The 17,947-nt window shown below is 50.4% G+C and overlaps 1 protein-coding gene across 1 annotated transcript in view; it reads right to left on the reverse strand.

Annotated features, from left to right (window-relative positions):
• PUM1 (pumilio RNA binding family member 1) overlaps positions 1-17,947 on the reverse strand; it is a 91,081-nt gene that overhangs the window by 44,867 nt on the left and 28,267 nt on the right. The window contains exons 4-8 of the mRNA XM_031061868.1: positions 17,100-17,278; positions 14,222-14,388; positions 8,435-8,705; positions 1,935-2,028; positions 683-784 (exon numbers count right to left, since the gene is read on the reverse strand). Coding sequence (XP_030917728.1) covers positions 683-784; positions 1,935-2,028; positions 8,435-8,705; positions 14,222-14,388; positions 17,100-17,278 — 813 coding nt within the window. The remainder of the gene's footprint in view (positions 1-682; positions 785-1,934; positions 2,029-8,434; positions 8,706-14,221; positions 14,389-17,099; positions 17,279-17,947) is intronic.

The following is a 17,947-nucleotide window of genomic DNA, read 5'->3' on the forward strand; positions in this document are numbered from 1 at the left end:
TCCTGCTTTGTCCCCAGTGCTTGGGCAAGAGCTTTCTGGCACAACCAGCAGCAGTTCCACGCTCACCGTGTCCCCCACAGTGCCTGACAAGCTGTGGCACGGAGCTGGCACCTCCAGAACCACCAGCTGTGACTCTGACAGCTGGGAGGAATCTGGGAACTGATACATGAATGGCTGGAGGAAGAGCCTGCAGAAAGAGCAGAGGCTCCATCTTTGCTGCCATCTGGGAAAAGGCACAGTCCCAGCGTGAGCCCCAGCAGAAATGGATGTGTTCACCTCCTGGGAAGTGGAAATTCCCAGCAGAATTTCAGGGAAGAGTTAATTTGCAGGGTGCACCACAAGCTGAACAGAAAGGAGACACAACTTTCCTGGCAGGAAACACATCCTGCATCTTTCCAGCCTTTCAGAAATTTGTTTTCAGAGGTTTTCCCTGCTACTGTCAGTCACCAGAACACCCCAAAAACAGAGCAATATTTGTGTCTGTTCCTTTCCCATTTGCTCTGGAAGCCTTGAACAAAAATTATCCCGTTTCATCTCCAGTTTTAACGCCAAATGTTGGTTTTACTCACAGCCACCCCATGATCCCAGTTCTCCCAGCCCAGGATGCTGCTGTTTGCCTTGCAGAGCCCGGGATGCAGAGCAGGGAGGGGCTGGGGATGCAGAGGGAGCTGGGAGCTCTCACCTAACGTGGCAGCTGCCGCCAGCCCGGCCGCGTACGGATCCGTCCCCGGAGGCGCCGCGCTGATGATGTAGGGGTTGGGAACGAAGGCAGCAGGAGCTAAACCTGCTGAAAACACTCCTGTCAGTGAAAACAAACTCAACAGGACTGCAGCCCCACCACAACCCCCCTGTGCTGCCTGGCCAACATCAAACTGGGGCTGGTTTCGTGGTTTGAAGCTGTTTGTGGGTGGTTTTCTATAGGGAGTGACAATCAGTGAGGGCTGATGGGCAGAGGAGAGATCTGGCATAAAAAAAACCCAATTCCAAGGATTCAATGCTCCTTAAGAGGTAAAATCCTTTATATCCAACTGCTCAGGTGCTTCTGCAGGGCACACAGACCCTGTTCAGGAGACTGGAGCTTGGTACTACTCTGTATTTCCTACAGTGAGTAAATCAGGACCCAGAGCACCCCATCCTGAGCTCCACACCCACCACAGCACCCCAGCATTCCAGCTGGTCAGTCTGGAAAGGGCTCAGAGAGGAAAAGCATTCTGTCCCCCTGCAAGGGACAGTTTAATCATTAGAGAAAGCCCAGGTGGGCAGGAGAGGGGTGTGCAGGGGAGGTCAAGGTGAAGGGGAGGAAGTTAAAAAGCTGAATAATTTCAATCCCTGAACTGCACTGAGCACACAAGGGCACAGCACAGAGCATGGAGAGCCCCAACACATTTATACTGGGGTTTTAGGCAGGAAGAACTACCACAAATTGCTTAATGTGCTAAAAACATTAATGCACTGTTTTCCTGGGTTTCTTCTACACATGATTAAGTGCTTTATTACCAGTTAATAAATATATATATTTTAATATTTTTAATGAGTAATTTTGCTTTGATATCAATCACGTGTTTGCATAAATTACATTTTTAACTCGTGAAACTCCTGGCAGCACATTCAGCTGATATTAAATTGTGCATTTCCCCTCACTTCACTGTGCTGTCACTCTGATTTATGCTTCACTCAGACTTCCAAAGCCTCTCCTGACTGACAGCACCCTCAGGAGTGTGAGAATGTCAGTCCTGCCACACAGGGAACTCCTTTGAAATGCTTCTCAAGTGTGCAAGAGACACCCACAAGCAAAACTGTAAAAATGCACTTCTGCTCAGGCATTGATTATCAGCTGTAAAATACACTTTGAACCCTCCCAATCCTTTTCCCTGGAGTTTCCTCATGGATCAGGAGGAGGGCAGTGGAACAGGCTGGGGGAGAGGCAGACTCACCTATGTGTGGCTGGTGGGCAGCAGCCAGGGCATACTGCTGCTGCTGGGCTGCTGTCAGCTGCTGCACTGCCAGTGCGTTGGGCCTCTGGAACAGCTGTGGGGAGAGCACAAACAGCCCTGAAAGTGGGTACAAACTGCCCTTAGAGTGGGTACAAACAGCCCTGAAACCAGGAACAACAGCCCTGAAACCAGGCAAGGAGCACAGTGTCCTTAAATCAGGCACAAAATACAAACTATGTCCCTAAACTGGGCACAAATACACAAACATCCCTTAAATCAGGCACAAACACACTAACACTCCTTAACTCAGTCACAGAAACACAAACAGCGTCCTGAAATCAGACAGAAAACACAAACAGCGTCCTGAAATCTGGGGCACAAACACACCAACAGTGCTGAACTGGGGCACAAACACACCAACACTGCTGAACTCACACACAAACACACCAACAGTGCTGAACTCACACACAAACACACCAACACTGCTGAACTCACACACAAAAAGCAGCAAGTCCTTCCTTTGCCAGCAATCCCTTCACATCACCTCTAACTGTACAGATTCTGCACTCCACACCTCCCAAGCACCTGAACTCCTTTGGGATCAATGCCTGTGTTAACCCACCTGACAAAACCCCACACTTGTGCAGCACAGCCAGCCCCAGCCCAGCTTTTCCCTCTGCTGTTCCCTCAATCCCAAAGGATTTATCCCAGCTCCTGCTCAGCCCCAGCTGCAGCCTGGGGGTCCCCAGGAGCACTCCCAGGTGTTGGCAGCGCCACCAGTGCCACCAGCGTGCCCTCCCAGTTTGGCTGAAGTGGGAAATGGGATGGAAGGGGATGGCCAAGGGATGCACAGCCAAGTTTGGGACACCCAAAATGCCTTCAGAGCCAGAGAGGGGACACGGCCCCGGGATCACAAACACCACACCAAACACTTCCTTTACCTGCTCACTGCTCAAGGTTATTGAGAATTTATTCCTCACTAAATAAAAATAATAGGATTCCCTTGAAGTATTTTTGCTGAGGTTCGGGGTTTTTTCCTTTCTTCGGGGCCTTACTAAAAGTTCTTTCCAGCTTCTTTTGCCTCTCCCTAAAGGAAATCCCTGAATTCACCCATCTTCAGCTCTAATTAGAACATTTAAGGACACACCAGCTGAGTATCTCCTCTGAAATTATCCAGCACGTCCATCCCCCCTCACTTCCAGGGATCATTTCTAGGTGGGAATGACTTCAGAAAGCACCGTGAGAAATGTTTTCTCCCTCCCCTCCCTCAGAAGAGACTTGGATGCCCAAATGCCTACAATTTTCACAGCTATTATCCTGCCCTCCTTTCAGACAAGTGAACTGCTGGCAGACACAGCAATAATTCTGCCCAAATTTTTGGCAGAAACGCACAACCATCAAGAAGAAGCCCAGAAACATCAAGAAAACTCTATTAGTTATTTTATTTACAGGCAAAAATTGGCATTGGTTCTCCAGAGAGCAGGGTGAGCAAAGCTGTGTGAGAAAATCTGCCTTTATTTTTGTCTTTTTACAAGTTCAGGTGGAGAAAACACATCTGAGGGATCAGCATTGGGTTTATGAGGTGGAAATGCAGCAGTTAGGGCAGGCAGAATTAACCTGCTGTGTGCCAAGCCCTCCCCCTCACAACGGCTTTGTTTGCTCATCCCTCAGGGGCTATCAGAACGTTCCTTGCGGAGGAAAATATCTGATCTACAGTTCCTTTATTGCCTCCTGGGCCATAAAACACCCTGAGCAGGCTGGGTGCACAACACACCTGCTTTTCCTGCCCTTTTTATTGTTTTAAGGGTTTTTTGTGGTCACACAAACCTGGGTGGCAGCTCTGCTCAGGTGCCACCTCTGTTCTGGTCACCAGGAGCTTGGGCAAAGCTCCACTGATGTCCTGGAACACAAACCCTGTGAGGAACCCCTGAGGGAGCTGGGGGTGCTCAGCCTGCAGAAAAGGAGACTCAGGGCTGCCCCCATCACTCTGCACAGCTCCTGAAAGGTGCCTGTGCTCAGCTGGGGCTGGGCTCTGTCTCCAGGCACTGACAGAACCAGAGCACACAGCCTCGAGCTGCACCAAGGGAAATACAGGTTGGACAGCAGGAAAAGGATTTTTACAGAAAGGGTGATAAAGTTCTGCAATGGCTGCCCGGGGAGGTGGTGGAGTCCCCATCCCTGGGGGTGTTTAACAAAGCCTGGATGTGGCACTGGGTGCCAGGGTTGAGTTGAGCTGTTGGGGCTGGGTTGGACTCGATGATCTTGAAGGTCTCTTCCAATCTGGGAATGTGATTCTGGGAATTCTGTGAACATCCCTGAGCGCAAAACACCAAGGAGATCATGGACAACAGGAGCTGCAGAACATGGCATGAGGGACAGTGGCTCTGTGGGAGCGACCAGCAACATTTTACTGATCAGCAAATATGGGGAAAAAACCCCTATAAATCCCCTAAACTCTTTCCTCCTGAAGCGTGGATTCCCCTGCAACATCCTTGGGGTTGGGGTCTGCTGTATCAGCTCAGCAATTTGAGCTTTTTAGCTTTCTTCAGCTGCACAATTTCACCAAACCCTTGAGTTCCCACATGCTCTTCCAGCCTGCTGATGTGGATTCCATCACAGTGAAGCAGAGAGGAAATGGCTGCATTATTATTATTTCCTTGTCTTGAGGGCACAAAAAGCATTTTTCTCCCTAAAAACACTTCTGCTTACTTTACACATGTGAGGACTTCCACACTTCCCAAATGCAACTCAATGAACCACATGGGAATCAGAAAAACTGGGAGAAAGGAATCCACACCCACTCAGAGCCTCAGCACTTCACCATCAATATTTCACCTGCTGCTCTGGGCTCTTTTTGCTGCCTGCCTGCTCTGGGGGCTCATCTAGTCCCTGCAAAATCTGACTTCCAGACATTAGAGGGCTGCAAGAAAGCTGGAGAGGGATTTTTTACAGCACAGGACAAGGGGGAATGGCTTTAAACTAAGAGAAGAGGGATTTAGATGGGATCTTGGGAAGGAATTGTTCCCTGGGACGGCGGGGAGGGAATTGCCAGAGCAGCTGTGGCTGCCCCTGGAGCCCTGGCAGTGCCCAAGGCCAGGCTGGAGCACCTGGCACAGTGGGAGGTGTTCCTGCCATGGCAGGGGCTGGAATTGGATGAGGTCTGAAGTCCTTTCCCACCCGAGCCATTCCAGGATTCCGTGACCTCTCCCTCTCCCTTAGTTCTCAGCCTTGCTCAGCTCCCTCAGAAGAAACAGCCCAGCTGCAGATTTCACCCTGCAGCCTGTCCAAGGAAGCAGAGCCAAGAAAAACCATCCCAAGTGCAGCCTCTCCTGAGGCAGATAACCAGGGGAGCTCTGGGAATCATCAGATCCAGGTATGCAGGGAGAGCTGCTGAAGCCTTGCTGGGCCGTCTCCATCTGCTGAGAGCACAGCCCCACACTCCAAACGCAGGGATCAGTGCTCAGAGGTGGCACTGGGGAGCACAAAAAGGACAGGAACCTCTGCACTGGAACATTAACCTGAACTCACAAAGGTATCAGGAAAGGACACCTGGGGTGTTTCAGGCTGCTGGAAAATGCATTTGGAGTGAAAAGCTACAAAGGCCTGACACGGATCTGGAGGAGTTCAGGGAGATCATCCAACATTTCAGTGAGGCTGTTCCATGTGCAGACAAATGAAGGATGATCTGCAGCACGTGGAGGAGCTCACTGAGGGAATTCCAAGGCAGCAGAACCCCAGAGTTATGGGGATTCTAGAAGATCAGATTTCCCTCAGCAATATCAACATCTGACATCTCTAATCAGATCAGATCTGGGTAAAACCTTCCTCTTCCTCACAAGGCCTGCAGCTGTGCTCACCTGTAATCCCTTCCAAGGATGGGACACTTCCCCACAGCCCCAAAAGGCACTTTCAGGGATGAGATCCCTTGTTCAGGACAGATTTCCTGCTGCCAACACAATGGCAGAATTCAGATTACTTTAATCTGGGCTGAGAGTGGCAGTGGGCAGCAAGGACCCCTGAGTTTGGGGATCAGGAATTAAGGGAATGGGCACAAACCCCTGGATTTACACAAACCTGCCCTGAGAGGGCACATCTGGCTGGGGAGTGATTCCTGACTGAAGGCTCCTGTTTGCTTTCACTGCAGGTGGAAACTGCAGAAAGGGTGAAAACTGAAAATAACAGATTTGTCTGATGGCCCAGCAGGGCCTGGGTGGGACCAGGGGGCAGCAGCTGTGTCCTCAATGCTCCCTCAAAATCAGGGAGAGATCTCAGGGGATTTGGGCTTCACAGCACAGAAATGGAGCTCAGAAGTGCCTGGAGCCCCAGGAGGGGCTGAGGGAGCTGGGAAGGGGCTCAGCCTGGAGCAAAGGAGGCTCAGGGGGCCCTTGTGGCTCTGCACAGCTCCTGCCAGGAGGGGACAGCCGGGGGGGTCGGGCTGTGCTCCAGGGAACAGGGACAGGAGCAGAGGGAACGGCCTCAGGCTGGGCCAGGGCAGCTCAGGGTGGATTGTGCCAGGGGAAGGTCAGTTTGGACACCAGGAGGAATTTCCCCATGGAAAGGGGGCTCAGGCCTTGGCAGGGGCTGCCCAGGGAGGTTTGCAGTGCCCATCCCTGGAGGTGTCCCAGCAATTCCTGGAGGTGGCACTCAGAGCTCTGCGCTGGGGACAAGGTGGGCATTGGGCACAGCTGGGATTTGATGCTCTGGGAGGGTTTTCCAGCCTCAGTGATTCCGTGATTCCCAGACAGTTGGTGACACAGAGGTGACCTCAGCTCCACATGGACAGTGCCCATCCACTTGGTATGAAATAAAAAATGCAAACCCAGCCTGAAATCCTCACTGCATCTCCCCCAAAACGGGGACCCTGCCCTGCTCTGCCTCCATTTGGGAGGGTATATTTCCACCAGTGAGGTGCCAGACATGCCAAATTTGAAATCCTAATTTTTAAAGGCTGAAAGAAACAAATAAAAACTCCTCAAACTTGTAAATGAGCCTTCACTTAAATAGAAAAACCTGACAAAATGCAAATTCCAGGCTTCCCACTCGTGCTGTTCCAGTCCCATCTCTAATGCTTCTCCAGAAGCAGCTCACTTGTGGAGCCCCCATGTTTTAAAAAACACACAACTTTCCTGGTTTAGAGGTAATTCTGGCATCCCAGGCCTTACACCAGAGCGAGACAAAGGCTTGGAACTATCTGGTTTTATTTTCCTTTTTGAACTCTACAGCAGCTATTTAGTTTAATCATTAAATTTTCCATCATTAACCTCCCAAAGATGCTGTAGAACAGAGCAGCCAATTGAGCTCCAACCCAGATATTTACATTGCTTTTAAGGCTGTGATAACTCAGCACAAACTTGGCAATGCTTTCCCTCACTCCAGAGTGCCAGAGGCTCTTCTGCTAAAAGAATCAGATATTTCAGGGAAGCCAGGGAGAGTTATATATCCCTGCAATCAGCTCCAACAAAGGATTCCCTTCCACTCTGAGGGATATCAGACTTGCAAAGGGAGAGCAATAAAGTTTCCAATCATTACCCAGACAGGAGCAGGAACAGGAGCAGAGCAGGAGTCGATTGCGGGAGCCAGGCCCAGCATTCAACAGGAGCCAAGGGAGTCTGGGCTTGTGTGGGAGAAAGGTCAAACAAACCTAAGCCAGGCTCAGATAAAGGTTTGTAGTAGTGGACTCTGCCCTTAGGGTTTAATCCAGGCTCAGGTAGAAGAAAGTCTGAACTTGTAATTGCCTCAGGCTGCTCTGGCTGAGCAAAGCTGAGTGTGGGGCTCAGTAAAGCACAGTGTGGGGCTCAGCAGGGCTCACAGCTGGGCTCAGCCAGGCCCAACGTGCATCTCAGCAAGGCCCAATGTAGGGACCAGGAGGGCCCAATTTGGGGTTTAACAAAACCCAACGTGGGGCTCAGCAAAGCCCAGTGCAGGGCTCACACCTGGGCTGAGCAGGTGTTGGCTCTCAGTCACTGTCTGGGCTCCAGGGTGGGTGTTTGAGGTTTTGTTAGCACTTTTTGCTACTTTAAAGCTCTTTTTCAATGCCTTGAAACAGCTAGGATCACCAGAGAGGGCACAGCTGTGGGAACTGCTGGGGGAATTCTGATTATTCCAGCTGCCATGGGAGGCTGATCTGCTCAGGAGGACACAGGCGGTACGAAGACAAAGACAACACCTCCAATCTTCCTCCATCCCTTCTCCCAGGACAGGATCCCGAGCTCATCCCACCCCACACCGACCCCATTGGAGACACAGGGCTGGATCAGGGCTAAGGATCAGGGATCATCGGGGCTCAGGGATCAGGGATCAGGATCAGGGCTCAGGATCAAGGATCAGGGCTCAGGACTTGGGGATCAGGATCAGGGATCAGAGCTCAGGATGAGGATCAGGGATCAGGAATAAGCCAGGAATGCTCCGTTCAGGATCAGGCTCAGGGCTCAAGGCTACGGGCTAAGGGATCAGGATCAGGGATCAGGGCTAAGGCTCAGGCTCAGGGCTCAGCTCTGTACCTGCTGCTGGGAGTTGTAGTCAAAGAGCCCCACGGTGGCCGCGGCCGAGTCCACGGGGACCTGCGTGCCGGAGTAGTCGAACTGCAGCGGCTCCATGCCCACGTGCTCCATGGCATCCAGGGGCACGCTCTGCGACTCCATGTTGGAGAAATCCTCCACAGGCTTGGCCCCGTTGGTGCTGGCCAGCTGGGCCAGGCCCTCGGAGCCGTTCTGGTTGGGGCCCAGCAGATCCACCTCGCTCGCCGAGTTCTGGCAGTTCCCAGGTGTGCGGCTGTGGGGGGAAAACGGGTCAGGGAAAGGGCAGGAGAGCTCCAGCCCTTCCTGGGGGAATGCTCCTGCAGGGAAAGGGCAGGAGAGCTCCAGCTCTTGTTGGGGGGAAAACGGGTCAGGGAAAGGGCAGGAGAGCTCCAGCCCTTCTTGGGGGAATGCTCCTGCAGGGAAACAGGGCAGGAGAGCTCCAGCTCTTGTTGGGGAATGTTCCTGCAGGGAACAGGGCAGGAGAGCTCCAGCCCTTCCTGGGGAATGTTCCTGCAGGGAAACAGGGCAGGAGAGCTCCAGCTCTTTTTGGGGGAATGCTCCTGCAGGGAAACAGGGCAGGAGAGCTCCAGCCCTTCCTGGGGAATGTTCCTGCAGGGAAACAGGGCAGGAGAGCTCCAGCCCTTCCTGGGGAATGTTCCTGCAGGGAAACAGGGCAGGAGAGCGCCAGCCCAGCATCCCACCCTGCAGCAGGTGCTGGAGTACAAGAGGGAAAATAAAGTCATGGTCTGAAACAGTTCACCAAATTAATTTTATGGAGAACTGCTGTATTTAAAAAAATAAAAATTAAAACCAGGAATGCTCCATCACAGCTCCAGAACTGCCCAGAGGTGCTGGAGTACCAGAGGGAAAAAAAGAAATGGTCTGTAACAGTTCACCAAATCAATTCTATGGAGAAATTTATGTATTTAAATAAAATGCAAACTAAGACCAGATAAGCTCCATCACATCCCCAAACCAACCAGAACTGCCCAGAGGTGGGGCAGTACAGGAGGGAAAATAAAAAATGGTCTGAAACAGCTCACCAAATTAATTCTATGGAGAAACTGATGTATTTAAAAAATAAAAATTAAAACCAGGAATGCTCGATCACATGCCTAGATGCTCCAGAACTGCCCAGAGGTGGTGGAGTACAGGATGGAAAATAAAAAAATGGTCTGAAATAGTTCTCCAAATTCATTCTATGGAGAAACTGATGTAATTAAAAAAAAAAAACAAAAAAAACAGGAATGCTCCATCTTTTCCCCAGACCATCCAGAATTGCCCAGAGGTGGTGGAGCACAGGAGGGAAAATAAAAAAAATGGTCTGAAGTAGTTCTCCAAATTAATTTTATGAAGAATTGATGTATTTAAAAAAATAAAAATTAAAACCAGGTATGATCCATCACACCCCCAGACCCACCAGAACTCCTTGGAGGTGTTGTAGAATAGAGGGGAAAAATAGAGATGATCTGAAATAGTTAATTCTACTGAGAAATTTATTTAAATAAATAAAACCAGGTATACTCCATCCCAACATCACATCCCTAAACCCACCAGAACTGCTTGGAGGTGTTGGAGTAAAGAGGGGAAAAATAAAAAAGATGGTCTGAAATAGTTCACTGAGTGAATTCTACTGAGAAATGGATGTATTTAAAAAAATAAACAAAAACTAAAACCAGGAATGCTCCAGCCAAGCATCACAGCAGCAATACACCCCCAGCCCCAGCAGAACTCCCTGGAAGTTGGAGAAGTGTTGGAGAAGACAGAAAAAAATTAAAGAGATGGCCTGAAATAGTTCCCTGAGTTAATTCTATACAGAAGTTGATGTATTTAAAAAATATAAAAGCTGGAATGCTCCAGCCCAGCATCAGAGCCACCAGAAGGGCCTGCAGGTGGTGTAATAAAGGGGGGACAAATAAAAAACATGGGCTGAAATAGCTCCCTGAGTTGATTCTGCAAAGAAATTGATGGATTTTAAAAACAAACAATAAAAACCCCACAACCCCCAGTCCCAGCCTCAAACACCTGTTACAGTAAAAATGTAAAAAATTCTGTTTCTGTTTTCTGCTCAATTGAGAGTCAGACAGAACAAGCCACAATCTCCCCACATACTTATATTTAATGGAATATTTGGTGATTTTTAACTGTGTGGAGCTCTGGCACCAAATCTCAAGACCACTCTAAGGCAGCTGCCATGGGCTCCTGACCACCCAACACAGGGACTGGACTGCATGGGAATGCTCATATCCATGGAAGAGCCAGGAATGGGCATTTCCCAGCACTTGTTTGCCTTCTACATTTTGTTTTACCATTTCTTTGGCTTCTCCAGTTTTCCTACAGGCCATAGGAACCACAGGAGATGCAGCAATGAGCAAGGAACACAGATGTATCAAGGGCCACAATTTCAGGAGGTTTTCAGCCCTGCAGAGCTGCACGGAACAAACCCAGAGCGCAGCTGTGGTGGGGACAGGACAGGAGCAGAGCCAACACTTCCCATGGGGGCTGCCATGGGAATCCCACACAGAGGGATTAAAAATGGGTGTGAAAATCACAGGGATCACACCCAGCCCTGAGCTCTCAGGTGTCCCCACCCTCTCCCCCTGAGGACATTTAGAACATCTTGGGGACACTACAGCATGGAAAACCATGGCTTCCCAAAGCCATGGAGTGCATGGGCAGGTTTGGCACTGGGCTGACTGCACAGGGATGTGCCACTGACATGTTTTATGAAAATCCTTTTGTTAGGATTTTTCTCCTGAGAAGCCTCAGAAAAGAAATGCAAACAATAATTATCTGATGGCTGTGGGATGTGGTCTGGAGCTGGTTTACAACAGGTGCATCTTTGATTGGTCTCATGCAGATTGTTTTTACTTGATCACCAATCATGGTCCAGCGGTGTGGGACTCTCTGGTCAGTCACAAGGTTTTATTATCATTCCTTTCTAGCCTTCTGAAATCTCCTTTCTCTTTTCTTCAGTATAGTTTTAGTATATAATTTTAATGTAATATATACCATAAAATAATAAATCAACCTTCTGAAGCATGGTGCCAAGATTCTCATCTCTTCCCTCATCCTGGGGACCCTCAAACACCACCACAGGGATGCCCAGAGCCAGGGGCTGCTCTGCTCCTCACCCCCCCAGGGAGGGGCTGGGGGACACAGGGAGGGTGACACAGCTGGGACAGCTGATCCCAACTGATCCAAGGGGTTTTATAAAAGAGATTTTATCATTCATTTATCAAATCATCTGGACCAGATAGAGGAAGGAGTTTGTTCCCTGGCAGGGTGGGCAGGGGCTGGGCTGGAATTGCCAGAGCAGCTGTGGCTGCCCCTGGAGCCCTGGCAGTGCCCAAGGCCAGGCTGGGCATTGGGGCTGGCAGCACCTGGCACAGTGGGAGCTGTCCCTGGATGGGACTGAAGATCCCTTCCAACCCAAGCCACCCTGGGATTCTGTGATACCCCAGCCCACAGAGCAGAGCTGAGGGAACAGGGAAGGGGAGGGTGTTTGCAGGGATGGCGCTTGGTCTCCACCAGTCCCTGTCACAGAATCCCAGACTGGGCCAGGCTGGGAGGACCCCATGGGGTCACTGGTGCCAATCCCTGCTCCAGCAGGGCCATGCCAGAGCTCAGGGCACAGCAGAGTGTCCCTGTGGCTCTGGAATGTCCCAGGGAGGAGACTCCAGCCCCTCTCTGGGCTCTGCTCAGGGTTGGCACTGCCCAGGGCAGTTCTGTCCCCTGGGCAGGCCCAGCACTTGTTTGCCTTCTACATTTTATTTTACCATTTCTTTGGCTTCTCCAGTTTTCCTACAGGCCATAGGAACCACAGGAGATGCAGCAATGAGCAAGGAACACAGATGTATCAAGGGCCACAATTTCAGGAGGTTTTCAGCCCTGCAGAGCTGCACGGAACAAACCCAGAGCGCAGCTGTGGTGGGGACAGGACAGGAGCAGAGCCAACACTTCCCATGGGGGCTGCCATGGGAATCCCACACAGAGGGATTAAAAATGGGTGTGAAAATCACAGGGATCACACCCAGCCCTGAGCTCTCAGGTGTCCCCACCCTCTCCCCCTGAGGACATTTAGAACATCTTGGGGACACTACAGCATGGAAAACCATGGCTTCCCAAAGCCATGGAGTGCATGGGCAGGTTTGGCACTGGGCTGACTGCACAGGGATGTGCCACTGACATGTTTTATGAAAATCCTTTTGTTAGGATTTTTCTCCTGAGAAGCCTCAGAAAAGAAATGCAAACAATAATTATCTGATGGCTGTGGGATGTGGTCTGGAGCTGGTTTACAACAGGTGCATCTTTGATTGGTCTCATGCAGATTGTTTTTACTTGATCACCAATCATGGTCCAGCGGTGTGGGACTCTCTGGTCAGTCACAAGGTTTTATTATCATTCCTTTCTAGCCTTCTGAAATCTCCTTTCTCTTTTCTTCAGTATAGTTTTAGTATATAATTTTAATGTAATATATACCATAAAATAATAAATCAACCTTCTGAAGCATGGTGCCAAGATTCTCATCTCTTCCCTCATCCTGGGGACCCTCAAACACCACCACAGGGATGCCCCCCAGAGCCAGCTGCTCTGCTCCTCACCCCCCCAGGGAGGGGCTGGGGGACACAGGGAGGGTGACACAGCTGGGACAGCTGATCCCAACTGATCCAAGGGGTTTTATAAAAGAGATTTTATCATTCATTTATCAAATCATCTGGACCAGATAGAGGAAGGAGTTTGTTCCCTGGCAGGGTGGGCAGGGGCTGGGCTGGAATTGCCAGAGCAGCTGTGGCTGCCCCTGGAGCCCTGGCAGTGCCCAAGGCCAGGCTGGGCATTGGGGCTGGCAGCACCTGGCACAGTGGGAGCTGTCCCTGCCATGGCAGGGGTGGGATGGGATGGGATTTAAGGTCCCTTCCAACCCAACCCAGGGAACAGGGAAGGGGAGGGTGTTTGCAGGGATGGCGCTTGGTCTCCACCAGTCCCTGTCACAGAATCCCAGACTGGGCCAGGCTGGGAGGACCCCATGGGGTCACTGGTGCCAATCCCTGCTCCAGCAGGGCCATGCCAGAGCTCAGGGCACAGCAGAGTGTCCCTGTGGCTCTGGAATGTCCCAGGGAGGAGACTCCAGCCCCTCTCTGGGCTCTGCTCAGGGTTGGCACTGCCCAGGGCAGTTCTGTCCCCTGGGCAGGGGCAGCTCCTGGGCTCCTGCCCGTGGCTCTGGGGCCATCGCTGGGCCTGGAGCAGAGCCTGGGCCTGCTCTGAGCCCTGCACACAGGGACAGACAGACAGGGACAGACAGGGACACAAAGGGACACACAGGGACACCCAGGGACACACAGGGACACACAGAGACACACAGAGACACACAGGGACACACAGGGACACACAGGGACACCCAGGGATGCTCGGTGATACCCAGGGGTCAGGGCCCCTCTCAGCTGGGGCTCCCCTCGAGGCTGAGCAGCCCCAGCTCCCTCAGCCTTTCCTGGGCAGGGAGATGCTCCAGTGACCCCATGGAGCTCAGCTTCCCTGGGAATGGGTCCCTGACACCTTCCCTGGGATGTGCTCCATGAATTCCTGCCTTAGCTTCACTTCCAGGCCCAGTTTTTTCCTTTCCCCATTCAAATGTTCAAATTTTCACTTTTCCCCTTCCAATTCTTCCCCCATGGCACTGCAGGGGATGGAGGGAGAGCCTGGAGGGGCTGAGCTTAGACCCCAGCAGTGATTCTTATTAATTGATGAATTACTGAGCACCCATGCACATACCTGAAGTCTTTGACGTCGGCGTCGATCCCGTTCTGAACAGGCAAACCATTGGATTTATCCATCACATCCCCCTCCTCCTTCAGATCTCCCAATTTATCTCCATCAAACGTGCCCTTGCTTTTCTTATCCCCTTTGTCATTCTCATCACTCTCTGCATCCCTTGGCCCCTGGGCAGAAGAGACATTGTTTTAATAAGCTGAGTTTTCAGATCAATTTTCCTGTTATCCCAAGATGGTAACAAATCAAACACACATGCCACCAGAAAAGAAGTCACTTGCAAACATTAATTCCTACCAAAAATATCACTAAAAATCCAAAATATTCAATAATAATCAAAGAAATAAGGGAATTATCTCTCACTCTTCCAAGAGGTGTTTCATCTCTTCAGGTTTCTTCATTTAGTAATTCAAGGTTTGCTTTCATAGGCTCTAAAAATCCCATCCCAAAATAATTTTAAGTAATTCTCTTTCTAGATGGGACTTGAGCATTCAAAATCAACACCAGCAAATGCTGCAGGGGCACAAAGTGAATTAGTGCCTCTCTGAAGTGCCTGGCTCAGTGTCACACACACAGCTCTTGACTGGACAAGTGTTTGAAAATCACCTCAGTTTTGGAGGCACCAAGAGGGAATTCCAAAGCACAGCTCATTTAGAAACACTCAAATAAATCACTGCCTCAATCATTAGCCCCTGTAATCCTGAAGCACATTGCTTTGGGAGAAAAGGGGAAAGAAAAAAAGAGGGAAAAAAAGGATTTCTGTTCTGTTGAGCATTCCGTGAGTGCTGGTACATCTGCAGCGTGTCTGCATTTTATTGCACTTGGGAGGAGAATAAAGGGTGATGATGCCTGGGGCAGTGTTTTGAACAACAAAAGGGAGAGGAAAAACAACATAATTGATGATAAAAACCAGCAAGGGGCATATAAACATATTTATCAGAGGCAGCTTTGGTGCTGTCACAGGGACAGACATGCAAAGCTTGCCTTCCACTTGACTGGAGGGAGAAGTGCTCTGCACACAGCATTTCTGCCTCTGCCCACTGAACCCTTCTCCCACTCTCTCTGATTTGAGGGAGGGACTTTCCCCTTATATTCAGAGAAAAGGAAATTGTTCTGAAAGCAAAAATCTTTTGGTGTTGCTTCTGAAAGAAAATAAAATTGTGTTTCCTTAATATTCCTTGGAAATGCCACCTGTAAATCCAACCCCAAACAAGGGGGTGCTCAGCAGTGACAGCTGTGTCACCAGTGTCACTCTGACTGTGCTGGGGAGCAAACCCCTCCCTGGCCCCCAGCTGGGACAAACTGGCTCCTGGCTCTGAGTGCTCACATCCCAGAAATCCTCCCTGCTCTCCCTGCTCTGAGTGCTCACATCCCAAAAATCCTCCCTGCTCTCCTTGCTGAGCACTCACATCCCAAAAATCCTCCCTGCTCTCCTTGCTGAGCACTCACATCCCAAAAATCCTCCCTGCTCTCCCTGCTGAGTGCTCACATCCCAAAAATCCTCTCCTCTCTCCTCTCTGAGTACTCACATCCCAAAAATCCTCCCTGCTCTCCCTGCTGAGTGCTCACATCCCAAAAATCCTCCCTGCTCTCCTTGCTGAGCACTCACATCCCAAAAATCCTCCCTGCTCTCCTTGCTGAGCACTCACATCCCAAAAATCCTCCCTGCTCTCCCTGCTGAGTGCTCACATCCCAAAAATCCTCCCTGCTCTCCTTGCTGAGTGCTCACACCCCAGAAACCCTCCCTGCTCTCCTTGCTCTGAGCGCTCACATCCCAAAAATGCTCCCTGCTCTCCCAGGGCTCTCCCAGCTCCTTGGGCAGCCTCACTGAGGGCCAGCAACCCCAGCAGGGCTGAGGGCAGCAGCCAAAGGAGGCTCTCCCACATTTCTGGGGCCCTTTCCCCACTCCAGGCTGGGTTTGATGCCAGCTCTCCCCACATCCATGAACTGGAGGCTGTGCCCTTTCCCCAGCCCACAATAGGGGGCTGCCATCCCCCATGGGAAACAGCCTGCCCAGCAACCCCAGCTGGGAAACACATGCAGCCACAAGCAGGAGCTCCAGGGAAGGGTGGCAGACACCAATGTATTTGTTAGCGGGGGTTTATCCCAAAAAACAGCATGAGGAAAACCTCCAGCACAAGGATGAGCATTATGCCATGACATTATCATCAGGTAAAGGGTTTGGAGCTGGAATCCCATTTTGGGATCAGCACCAATGTAGCTATGGTATTTTCTGAAAAACCCCTTTTTTAGGATTTTTTCTCCTGACAAGTTGAGAAGCCTCAGGAACAAAATGTAAACATTGGTTATCTGCTGCTGTGGAATGCAACAGGTGCATCTGTGATTGGTCTCATGGGGTTGTTTCTAATTAATGGCCAATCACAGCCCAGCTGGCTCGGACTCTCTGTGCGAGCCACAAGCCTTTGTTATCATTCTTTTTCTATTCTCAGCCAGCCTTCTGATGAAATCTTTTCTTTTATTCTTTTAGTACAGTTTTAATATAATATATATTATATAAAATAATAAATCAGCCTTCTGAAACACGGAGTCAGATCCTCGTCTCTTCCCTCATCCTCAGACCCCTGTGACACCAGCACACACCAAGGCAGCCGCAGGCCCAGTGCAGGTTTGTGGGACCTTTTCCAAGGATTACCTTGGATGGGCTGTTTCTGCTGGGGGACTTTTCCAAGCATCCAGGGAATGCCAGCACCTTCCCATCTCCCACCCCACACCCCCAAGCCAAGGTCTAAACCCGCCCTGTTTGAGAGAAGAGCTCAACTGAGAGCAAAGAGAGAAACCTCTGCCCTCGAAATGATTCACAGGCAAGCAAACCAAGCAGCAAAGGGAGGAAAGAACAGAGATGAGGCAACGAGGCACTTACAAATGCTCCTTTCCTTAGGCAGGAGTCTCCAGGAGATGAGCTCAGCACATACTCCACCATGCTCACCCCCAGCCCTCCGCTCTCCGAGCGTGGGGACAGCACAGAGTTCACTTCACTGTTCACATGGAAGCCCTGCCCAGGTCTTCTCTGCACCATAATTGGCTGGGAAACAGAGTGATCTGGAACAAAACATGGGAAACTCTCACAAGCAGATCCAACTATTCAAAGGAGGCAAATTAAATCATTCAATATGTACTCCCCCGGGGCTTATTTGCACTCAGAAGCGCCAACTCTGGGATTCTGCTGGTGTCCATTTGTTAAACCAGGATGGCTTTCTCATTTTTTAAATACTACAACGTGTAAACCTGCAAGTGAGAGCTAGGTTTAAAATCTAAACTCATAAAATGTCAGAAATTCAAAACTAATTAAAGGTTGCAATTAAAAAACTAAAGGTTTAGTTTCTAGTTTTAGTACAATTCTTGCAGTAGTACAGTGAAAACAAGTTTTGGCTTGTCATTTAAAACATGATCCTGCTGCTCCACCAGCCCTGTGTCCTTTGTTCCACTAATTGTTGTGTTCATGTCAAGATCAGAGATTTTTCTGGCTGCTCCTTCCTCAAGGAAAGGTTTCTGAGGAGTTCATTTCTCCTTCCTCATCCCCCTGCCCTCCTGCACCAGCCCTCTGCCATCCCTGAGGCTTTGAGGTCCAACCAGGGCAGACTTGGGGGCTCCAAATCCTGCTGGGCCCTGCAAAAATCCCTGCCTGGGACGGGAGAGACCCCAAAAGGGGAAAAAAAGGGAAAAAAGGGGGAAAAAAGGGGGGAAAAGGGGGGAAAAAAGGGGAAAAAA

Source organism: Geospiza fortis, unplaced genomic scaffold (genome assembly GCF_000277835.1).
Source record: "Geospiza fortis unplaced genomic scaffold, GeoFor_1.0 scaffold32, whole genome shotgun sequence".
NCBI lineage: Eukaryota > Metazoa > Chordata > Aves > Passeriformes > Thraupidae > Geospiza > Geospiza fortis.